The 11,532-nt window shown below is 32.4% G+C and overlaps 3 protein-coding genes across 3 annotated transcripts; all 3 read right to left on the bottom strand.

Moving 5' to 3' along the window:
• On the bottom strand, nt 1–2,780 carry T551_03682 (uncharacterized protein; the record flags this gene model as incomplete). Its single annotated transcript, XM_018375945.1, has 1 exon — nt 1–2,780. A coding segment is annotated over one exon (2,780 nt), but the record flags the coding sequence as incomplete, so codon positions are not given.
• Nucleotides 2,781–3,211: 431 nt separating this feature from the next.
• T551_03681 (uncharacterized protein) lies at nt 3,212–6,316 on the bottom strand (the record flags this gene model as incomplete). Its single annotated transcript, XM_018375944.1, has 1 exon — nt 3,212–6,316. One exon carries the CDS (start codon nt 6,314–6,316, stop codon nt 3,212–3,214), a length of 3,105 nt encoding a protein of 1,034 aa, XP_018227845.1.
• A 995-nt stretch (nt 6,317–7,311) lies between these two features.
• Nucleotides 7,312–10,567, bottom strand: T551_03680 (uncharacterized protein; the record flags this gene model as incomplete). Its single annotated transcript, XM_018375943.1, has 4 exons — nt 7,312–9,542; nt 9,638–10,308; nt 10,363–10,456; nt 10,507–10,567. The coding sequence occupies 4 exons, from the start codon at nt 10,565–10,567 to the stop codon at nt 7,312–7,314; spliced, it is 3,057 nt and encodes a 1,018-aa protein (XP_018227844.1).
• Between the last annotated feature and the right edge of the window lie 965 nt (nt 10,568–11,532).

Here is an 11,532-nt window from a genome sequence, read left to right as displayed (position 1 = left end):
TTTTTAATTGTTGTTTCGTATGGTTTCACCTTTAATGGTTCTAATTTCGAACATACTTCTTGTATTTTTTTACATGGATCCTCACAATTACACTCTTTTTTGAAATCACAATCTTTCAGTGAATGATGGCATATTTCCTTTAACTCTACATACAAACTAAACGCTTGTGATACCAAATCAAATGCATGTAACTCTTTTTCTGTTACTTGCAACTTTGTATCTCTTCTTACAAGTTTAAACCCTACCTTGTTTTCTTCTCCTTTAGGTTCACTAGGTACCGATTTATTCACAGATTTATTATGAGATTCTTTCACTTTTGATAAAACAAGATTCGCTTTTTCCATTGCATCTTCTGCTTTCTTTTTAATACCCTCATATTCTTTATTTTTTTCTTTTATTTCGTTTTTAACCTTTTCGAGTTTTTCCGATAATCCTTTACATTTTTCTTTTATTCGTTCAATCAGCTTCTTGCAGAGTTTATTTCTAACGTCTTCGTCCTTTTCATCTTTTTTTTTGCACAAAGTTTCAAGTCCGTTGGTTGCATTTACCCATTGTGTGCAATATTGGTTAAGAGTTGCCACACAGTTATTTTTATTATCAAGCTTTCCTTTAAGCTCAAGCATAGCTTGATCTTCACGATTTCTTTGTATACGATATGGTTCGCATTCCTTGTTAAGCTCATCACATTTTCCACCACCAACAGTCGTTAGATTTTGGCAACTTGACATGAATTTTCTGCAATAGGGTTCCCAAGAATCACATGTTTCTTCCATTGTATTCTTTTCTTTTGCAGCTTCTACAACCTTACTTGTTTCCATACGTGCCTTCAATGTAGTACACTTAGAATCTACGCTTTCTGTAAGAATCTTGCAAGTAGTATTCTGTGCTACACATGCGAGAGCAAACTGCGCTCTTCCTTTTCTATTCCATTCACGACATTGTTGATCAATCTTTCCTATACATGAATCTGAGTCATCTAATTTTTTCGTTTTTTCTTCCAAAAATTTTTCTTCCAATTGCTCTACAACCCTTAAACGATCACAATTCTGTTTGAGTGTATGACAAGGCCATTCAATTTCTTCAGAATCCTGAACTAGATCTTTGCATTTTTTCAATAATATCCTGCAATCTCGTTCCGTAGGAAGATCTCGTCTTGCATTCAAATGTTCCTGCAATAGATCCACTTTAAAATGTAAATCCCCTAAAAGTATAGAAATTGTACTATCTGGCTGGACACAAAACATATATAACTCGTTGCTTTTTTTTTTCAAATCCGCACACACCTTTACTAACTCTTTTTGAAGCTTCTCAAACGATGTATCATTTGTACCATGAAACTTTCCTCGAAGCTTGTCCTGCAATTCTTGGTTTGCTAATGCATAGAGCCCTTTTTTGTAGCACGCTGCCTTAACATTCTTACATTGTTTTTCAAAAGACTGATTTTCGAAATAAAAACAGTCTGATTCTAATTCAACACATTCATCTTCAGTAAGAAAGCTCGGTAATTTGTTCCATAACTCGATTTCATCTCCAAATTTTTTAAACTTTGCAGTCAAAGCGGCTTTTATTTCTTTAAATTCTTTTTCAAATACTTTACATTTATTTTCATGCTGAGTTTCATTGTCACATAAAGTTTTTAGACCTTCTTCAAGATGCTTAAAGGAACCACATTTAGTAGCAAGCACTTTCTTACATTGGTCTTCACTAAAACTGGTTTTCTCTGATAGAAATACTAATAAATCAAGAGCATCTCTTTCTGGTGCTCTTCCAATTAGAACTCCCTGTGTCGCCGCTTCTTTGTAAAGTTCTTCCAAACCTATTTTTTCTGCTAACGTAGCTTCTGGTTTTGTAGGATCAAAATCTGAACCTGGCCCTTTGTAAATAATCTTTTTTTTTTTAGTTTTGTTTATGAGTTTTTCACATTCTGGTTTATTTGAGTCTTTGCAATTTTTTCCATAAAAATAACATTTTTCAAGTAAAGAATGCCCTCTTTTTTCTAAGTCACCACTAGGTTCTAGTACATTCTTTATCTCTGTTTTCAGAGAGTTACATTTTTCTTCTGCTGCTTGTACTAGTGATAGACATGTAGACTCTAGATTTAAACACCTTTGCATCAACTCGTTATTTTCTTGACCCAATGTGCGGCAAACATTTTCAATCTCCTTCCTACACTTATTTTTATCTTGAAGATTTCCTTTAAGTGCCCTCAAAAGAGTTTCTTCAGCCACTTTATCACGCTTCTTTTGATAACATTTATTTCTTAAAGTGTTACAATTATCTTTAAGATCATTAGGGAATGCTTCCTCCAAAAAGAGACATTCCTGTTCATTTACACAATCACTGCTTTCTAAGTTTGATACTTCTTTTTGGACTACTTTTTCTAATTTTGATTTGAATGTGTTGCGTTTATTTTCAATTTTAGATTTTAGTTTTTGGCATTTTTCTTGAGCTTTATTTCTTTCACAGAAATCATTAAGTTTTTTATGTATTTTTTCTTTATTTATATTTAAATTTTCAAATTCTTTGCAGTATTTTTCTAGTTTAGTTTTGCATTTATTGTCATTATTATAATCTTTTCCTGCAATCAAAGCAAAAAGATAATCCTCATCATCATATACACTTTGCACTACTTGCGTCACTTGTGTCTGCCGCTTAACCGCCCGCGCCACCGCCCGCGCCAAGCTGTGCCTGACGGGGGTGGGCTGAGCTGTGGTGTGTGGTTGAGTTTGAGTTTGAGTTAATGTGTTTTGACTGCAAAAATTGAAGAGATTCGTTTCCATATTAAATTTAAATATTAAATTATCCTTAATTAATTTTAAGGGTGTTCAAGTAAATTCAGTGACAAAACTTGTCAGAGAAGCTGTGTGCAAAGTATATCTTTAGTGTGTCCATACAATTATTGTGATACATGCTTTACTACACGTATTTAAATTTGTGTGGGGTAAATGTGGGGTAAATGCGGAGTAAATGTGGGGTAATAGTAAAATTTGAATAAATAAAAAGTAGAATGTAAAAGGACATAAATGAGAAATAAAGGTTATTTAGATAAAGAATAGTGGTCAATTAAATAAGGAACACGCGATTTCATGTGTAATGCACTTTCAATTGATGCTGAAGAGATGACTCAATCTACCTTACTCTTTCCTCTCCTACCCTGCTTGCTCATCTAGTAAATATACATGCTCATCATTAAATCTTGCTCATTTGCTTTCTAAATCATGAACGAAATAACCATTGCTACTATCACCCCCCTCATCACGCTCCACCCACTCATCTTCAATCCCTCATTCGGTTTCACGTCTTCTGCATCATCCCCTGTCGTACACTTGGTTGGTTTGCACCGCCTCGTTGATGTGAGTGTTATTTTTGATGTAATCGTAGATGTGATGGTAGACGTGCTTGTGTGTGTCGATGTCTGTGTAACCCATGTGTCTGTTGTCTGTAAAGATTTGCATTCTGTTGCCTTCGGATCGGTAACGGTTGTTGTTGTCGTCGTGGTCGTCGTTGTGCTTTCTGTGACTATTTCGTGCGACTTCACCTCCAGAGGCTTCAGATCGCGACATGTCTTCTCAATCCTTCCACACACTTCTTTTAAACCATCGCAATCGTCTTTAATCCCGCAATCCGATTCCAATTTCTCACATCTTTCCTTCAAATCTACATATCTTCCAAATACTTCTGCTGCCAAATCAAATGCTTTGGCTTCCAATTCTGTCACAAGTACATCCTTAACTCCTCTCCGTAGTATTTTCACATGTTCTGTGATATCTTGAAGTCCGTTTGAAACGGTATTCTTATCCTTGTTTTTGCTACTATTTTTCGATGCATTATTTTCATCTTTCTTAACGAATAATAAAACAAGATTGGATTTATTCATTGTTTTCTCTGCCTGTTTTTTAAGTTTTTCAAATGTTTCAAAATCATCTTTTAGGTCTTTTTCCTCATGCTCCAGTTCTGCTGGTAATACTTTGCACTGCTGTTCCACTTCTTCTACTAATTTTAGACAAAGCTTCTTTCTAACATTTTCATCATCCTTTTCAGTTTTATTTTTCGTATTATTTTTACATAAACTGCTGATTGACGCATTATTTACGTCTTTCAATACTGTACAATATCTTTCTAATGCAGGCTCACATTTATTTCTATTACTTAAATTCCCTCGAAGCTCTACTTTAAGAGCATCTTCTAAAATCTTCCTTTTGTAGAATGGTTCGCAATATTTTTTAAGATTTTGACAGAAAGTTTTTCCTTTTTTAAGATCAGGACAATTGGGTAAAAATCTATCACAGTATGGGTGCCATGAGGGACAGATATTTGCTGCTGATTCTGTTTTTATTTGATTTTTTTTAAGGGAATTATTAATATCTGATGCTTGCATATTTTTTTCGAATACTTCACACCTGTCTTTCACATCATCTACCATCAGCTTACACGTAGCGTTTTGGAAAACACATACAAAAGAGAAACGGTCATCGCCTCTTCTAGACCATTTATTACACTTTTTTTTCAGATATTTTACACAACTTTCTTGATCTTTCAAAGTATCCTTGTGTTCATCCAGTAAAACCTGCTTCAAGATTTCTGTAGTCCCTAAGCGATCGCATTGCTGCTTTAGTGTATGACATGGCCACTTAATCTGATTTGAATCCTTTCCTAAAGTTTCACACTTTCTCCCCAATTCTTTGCAATCTTTGTCCGTTGGAAAATCTCGCTTTTGATCCAATTGTTTCCGCAAAAAGACAGCTCTTGTTTGGATATCAGCTGCAAGTATTCTAACTGCTTTAAGTGGATTAATACATAGTAAAAACAGCTCATCGCTTGTTGTTTTAAGTCCCGAACATTCATCCATTATTTTATCCAGTAGCTTCTTAAACCATTCTTTGCCTGAACCACGAAATAGTCCATACATCTTACTCTGCAATGCTTCATTAGCTAATGCTTCAACTCCTTTCTTATAACATGCTGCTTTAATATTCTTGCATCCTTTCTCAAGAGGACCTTTATCTTGAGCAAAATAAAAGCAGTCTGATTGTAACCTTATACATTCTTCTTCAGTAATAAATGTTGTCAACTTGTTCCAACTAACAATGTTATTTTGTCCGATTGAGACAAAATGTTTAGCTCCAATTTTTGCAGAAAGAATTTTAGTACTGTTTGCTAGCTCATCCTGTAGCTTTTTACACTTTTCAGTACCATTTTTTCCAATAGTACCACTGTCATTACATAAATCTCCTAAAACCTCATGTTCTTTTAACTCTTTACACTTATTTTCAAGAACTTTTTTGCATTTTTCCTCCACTTGAGTATTACCTGAATTCTGAATCAAAAGTGCCAGCAAAGCAGTTGCGTCTCTTACAGGAGGCTTTCCGATATGAACACCTTCTTTTTCGGCCTTTTTATAAAGCTCTTCCAGCCCTATGTCTTCTGCTACTGTAGGCTCTGGTTTAGTTGGATCAAAATCGGGTCCTGGTGGTATATAAACAATATTTTGTTCTTGACATTTCTCTCCCAATTCATCACACTTTGGTAGATAGTCCTCGCAGTCTTTATTTGGAGACTTGCACTTTAATTTGTCTCCTTCGCAGTTCCCTCTGTAAAAATAGCACTTCTCAAGTAATAATAGACATTTTGTTTTTAATTCGTTCTTATTGAGTGCTGTTTTAATACTTGTTTCTATATCAGTACATTTTTCTTTTTTTTTTGATACAAATTTGTCGCATGTTGTTTGTTGATCAAGACACAACATTGTTAATTCATCACTTTCTTGACTTAATTCTAGGCAAATCTTTTTAAGTTTTTCTTTGCATTTATTTTCATTTTCAATATTCCCATGAAGTGCCCTCAAAAGAACTTCTTTTGCTACTTTGTCACGCTTTTTTTGGTAACATAGATTCCTTAGTTTGTTGCAATCCTCTATAAGAACACTAGGGCATGCACCCTCCAAAAATAGGCATTGTCGTTCACTCTCTTTGCAATTATCATCTGATGGATTCTTTACCGCTTGTTCTAGCTTTTGTGTTTTAAAATTTGTACATTTCCTCATAACTTTGGCTTGTAGACCTTGACATTTTGTATTTGCTTTACTTGCTTTCCCATTTCCACAGAAATCTTTAAGCATTTTATGTACTTTCTCCATATCTAGTGATGCTTTTTTCAACTCTTCGCAGTATTTTTCTAAACTTTTTTTGCATTGTGATTCATCCACTACATTTTCTTTTAAAATCAAAGCCAAAAGATACTCTTCTTCTTCATATACACTAGCTCCTTGCGCCGCTTTTGCCTGCCGCTTAACCGCCCGCGCCACCGCCCGCGCCAAAATCTAGAGGATATTAATGTGAAAGCGTGCTTGTTGGCTGTGTGGGCAGATTTTTAAAGCCGTTTCTATTTTATATTGTCTTCATTATGTTAAATATTGAAAGTTTTAAAGGCAGTTTTTTGAGAAAAAAGAGTAATCCTATGCCATTTCTGTATTAATGACGATGTTTAAAGTGTCTTTTCAATTAATGAGTATAATTTGGAAATACTTAAAAATTGAGGTTTGCATTTGAATTCGATAAGATTGCATATTCTAGCAAATAGTAATTGTTGAGAAAAATGAAAATGAATTTTAAAAAAGGTGAATATATTGTTTTTCAAAAGTATTTTTTTAAAAATTAAATTTATATCTTGTTTTCCATGTTTGATATTGTTTTTGAGAAATTGATGAGAAAAAATCCTTTGTTTTTCAATTATAATAAATAATTCTTTTGCTTCCTTGAAATCATATTTATCTTTTTTTCTAATTCATTTTTATAAAATTGTTTTTTTATATTTCATCATTCATCTTTTTACCATTCTGTTCCTTTTATATTATACTTTTTAACACGTGTAAAGACAGCTTAAGAGGAACATAGCTGGTACTGAACAGATGCACGATATAAGCTGGATAATTATCAGGCACTGGTCAATTTTTGCTGGCTTATTTTTTTGCCATACAGGGTCCTGTGACCTGCATACCAGGCAAATCTGGAATCTTCAGGTCTGATTGATCTTCATGTTGCTGCACTAAATATTTATGCACTGTTTAATATTTATGTTGAACATTTTTTTATTGGATATTCCTAAAGTTCTTCTTGAGTCTCTCATATCTTTCTCTAGGGAATTCTCCTTCAGATCACTTTTTAGAATATCTTCTGAATTTCTCGAGTTTTACAGCCCAATGCAAATGCTTATTATTTTTTAAAACCATAACAAAAACTTTTTTTAAATCATAGCAAAAATTCCCTTTAAATCACAACAAAAACTTTTTTTAAATCATAGCAAATGTTCCCTTTAAATCACAATAAAAACTCCTATTACCCATATAACAATACTCGTTGCTCCCAATCCAGATATTTTTATCCCCTCGTTTGGCATCACTGTATGATCTGCTTCAGTTCTAGTTTCAGGCTTTCTTGTTTGTGTTTCTTCCGTTGTACATGGTACTGGTTTGCATTTTTGTGTTAGTGTTGTTACTGATGTAGTTGTAGTTGTTTTTGTAGATGTTGATTTGCTTGTTACCCACGTGGTCTTTGAATGAAGCGCAACACACTTTCCCTCCATCACTGTAGTTGCTACAGTAGATTCTGACTGAGTATCCGTTATAGTTGTTGACTCTGTAAGCGTCGTTGTTGATATAGACGTTGTTACACGAGGCTTGGCATCAGGCAATACAAACGCCTCACAAGACTTACGTATTTTTCCACATGAATCTTTAAACTTAGGACAGTCATCTTCAAAGACACACTCTTGAATAAAATGATCACAGATGCCCTTGGCTTCTAAATATAACTCTACAAGTAAAGACACCAGATCAAACGCTAACCCTTGACGCACTGATGGCTCTATGTCCGAGGCATCCTCACGACGTACAAGTCTAACATAAGCCGTGTTATTGCTGTGAAGATGATGATTCTTCTTCCCATCTGCTGTTTGAGAAATGGCCAAGAATAAACCAGAATCATTAATAGCTTTTTCAGTTTCTTGCTTGGTTTTTTTAAATTCATTTGCTCTATTTTCCAAGTCCTTAGCTACTTTACCTAGTTTAACTGGTAAGGTATTGCACAATATTCTCATTAACCCAATAAGTTTATCACAAATTTCATTTCTTGTGTTTTCATTTTTATTATATTCTTTACATGGATTTTCTAAAGTTCCGTTTGGCTTTGTTGAAGTTGAACAATAATCACCTAGCTGCTTACTACAAGCACCTTTATTGGTCAAAAAACCTTTTATATTGTACATGAAGGCTTTTAATAGAGGCAATTTTTCGCGAAACGTCTTACAGTTCTTCTTGAGACTCACGCAAAGACCATCTTCGCCATTATTGCCCTGTTTTAGTTTATCAGGACAATTCCCCGTAAGCATATCGCAGTATCCTTCCCAAAGAAAACAAATATCGTCTCTTTTTCCATTGTTTTTTGACTCCTCAATGATATTGTGACTTTCTATATTTTCCTTAAATGCCAAACAATGATTTTGTACCTCTTCAATCATTATAACGCATGATTTGTGGTGTGCTACACATGTAAGATTGAATGGATTTATTTCCCTCCTAAACCACCGAGGACACTTCATATCTAAATATGTTGTGCAATTATCGACGTTTGCCAAAATATCTGTATTTTTACTCAACAAACTGTCTTTTACTTCTTTCGTGTTCCTCAAATGAGCACAATTCCTCTTTAGCGTGGCACAAGGACCATTAAGCTCTTCAAAATCCTTTGTCAGGTCTTCGCACTGTTTCTCCAAAACGAGACAATCCTTTTCTCGGGGATAATCTCTTGTTTTATCTAAAACATGCCGTAGACGATGGCTCTTTCGTTTTACATCCTCTGCAAGTGCTCCGCATGTTTCTTTTGGCCTTAAACACATTGAGAGTATAACTATACTATTGTTTCTGACTACTTGACACCTTTCTACTAGTTTGGTCATACATTTTTTAGTTCCATCTGAATCTAAGTCGTGAAGTAATCCAAACAATCCTTCCTCCAACACATCCCTTGCCTGTCCGTAAATTGCTGATTTAAAACACTCTAGTTTTAGATTTTTACAAGCATTGTAAAGAGTATTATTAGAATATGGATCTATATAATGGCATTTATAGTTAAGGCTTATACAATCTTCTTTGGACATTGTTCCTGGTAATTCGTTCCACGAGTATGGTTTAGATTTAGTAGTATCACTTGCCTTGGAAAGTTTGTGATTAAGAACTAATTTGAGAGACATGCATTCCCTTTCTAGTTCATTGTTTAATTCTTCGCATGTTTTATTTTTGTTAGTTTTTTTGCATATGTTTTTTAGTTCTTGTGTTAGATAATCAAAAGAAGTGCAATTTTCTAGGGATTTAGTGCAAGACTGAGTATTGTCTAATTTACTTGCATTGTCTCCAGTATAATAGTTTGAAAATAACAAAAAATGTGAAAACTTTGTCGACAAGGATTTTCCAAGAAAAACACCAAGAGTTAACGCTTCTGTGTGAAGCTGTTGAAGATCTATTTTCTCCTGCAATGTAGGTGGAAAGTCTAATGGGTTAAAAGGAAGACTGTGTGTGTGTGTGTGGGGGGGGGGGGGGGGTATATGATATTTTCTTTTTTGCAATGTTTTTTAAGCACCATACAGTTCTGCACTTCTCCATTTTCGCAGTTTGACGAGTGGAAATAACATTTCCTGAGTAAAGGATAACAGTCATTTTTCAATGTACTAGTATTTTTTAATGTATTGAGATCTTTAAGAGCATTACAGTTGTCTTTTGTTCTATTAAGGAGAACTCCACATGTTTTCTTCAAGAGAAAACAAAACCAGAGTAAATGATAACTTTCTCTATTTAACTTGAAACATGATTCTTTAATTTTTTCTTCACATGCTGCTTGACTTTTCAAATCCCTAGGAAGAGCCCTTAAAAGAGCTTCATAAGCTAAATCTTCATTTATTTGACGATAACATTGTTCAGTTATTTCATCGCATATAGAAGAAAAATCATAAAATTCTCGGAAAATCACGCATTGGATATGAGCATAGTTGCAACGGGTTTTTCCTAAAACCATATTACCTGAACTACCCGTAATAATATCTTGAAGATAACCCTTGGCATTACTCGAGAGAGTATCAATTTGAGTTTTAAGATCGTTGCATTTCTTCTCTGCATTTTCACAAAGTCCTTTTAATGCAGGATGTACATCCTCTGGAACTAAACTAGTGTTTTTCAAATCCTTGCAGTATTCTTTTAGTTTTCCCTCACATCGAAATTCTGGGTTTTTTCCTAGAATCAAAGATAAAATTTTTTCTTCGCTGCATAAAAATGTTAGTTTTGTATGTTTTGTTGCTGCTTAAAATTTTCTATACCTTAATGAATCTAATGATAAATCGGATGGTAAGTCTAATGGATTTTGTGATGGATCTTGTGATGGATCTGATGCAGATCTTTTATGAATGAATTCTAAAAAAAAGTTAAAAATGTGAAAAAATAAAATATAATACATATAATACCAATGTTTTTTGAGAAAGCATACGCTATACCAAGAAAACTGGCTAATACGAATGCTTTCATCTATAATGATAACAACAAATAATTTTTATAAAAAATGTTTCATATTTGACATCGAAAAAATATCTTTCTCACTAAAAAATAGCGATAAACGATAATATTAATAACCAATATTCGATAAATAGATAGATATTGTTTTGTATTATATTTTGTATTATGTTTACATGTTTTATTTTTCATCTAGTTTTTACTTTTAAATCTATAAATTTTCATAAAAATATATTCTTAAAATATATTAAATATTTTAAATGATATAATTTTATTAGTAATACTTTTTATAATTCCTATTTCTGTATTTTTTATTATTTTTTATTATTTTTTCTTGCGTTCTTGTTATTAATTTTCATTTTATCCATTTTGGTTTTATTTTTTAAATCTGATTTTGTTTAATTTTTTTTATATTATTTTTCTTAAAAATATGATTTTAGAAATATGATTTAAGATTTTTGTTAATTATTTTTTATTCACTTTTTATATTTTGTTTTAAGTCAAAATGTGAATTTAAAACTATGTAAATAAGATTTTGTATTTTTCCTAAATTTTTTTCCTAAATTTTTTGATTTTTTTTCTCTTAGAACAGAAATTATAAAAATATTCTTTAAATAATGATTATTCTTTTTTAAATTTATTAATGTCTTCATGTCTTTCATTAATAATTTTAATTTTTTTTTACTTTTTTAGTTATTTATATAATGTTTTATATGCATTTACTAATAAATTGTTTTAATTGGCTTTAAAAAAACTTAATTTTTATTTTAAATTTTTTTATTTAAGATTTTTTTCAATCCTTTTTTAAGAATTTTACGTTATTCAGGTTTTTTTATAATAATTAATTTTTTATGATATATTAAATATTCTTAAAACTAGATGTTTTGTTTATTTTTCAGATATTTAGCATTTGAAAGATTGAATATTTTTTGTCATCTTGCTTTTAAATTAATTCATTCTTAAGTTTGCTTTAGAAATCC

This window comes from Pneumocystis jirovecii (genome assembly GCF_001477535.1).
Source record: "Pneumocystis jirovecii RU7 chromosome Unknown supercont1.24, whole genome shotgun sequence".
NCBI lineage: Eukaryota > Fungi > Ascomycota > Pneumocystomycetes > Pneumocystales > Pneumocystaceae > Pneumocystis > Pneumocystis jirovecii.
Note: the sequence above shows the minus strand (reverse complement) of the source record. Positions and strands in the feature narration are given on the sequence as shown.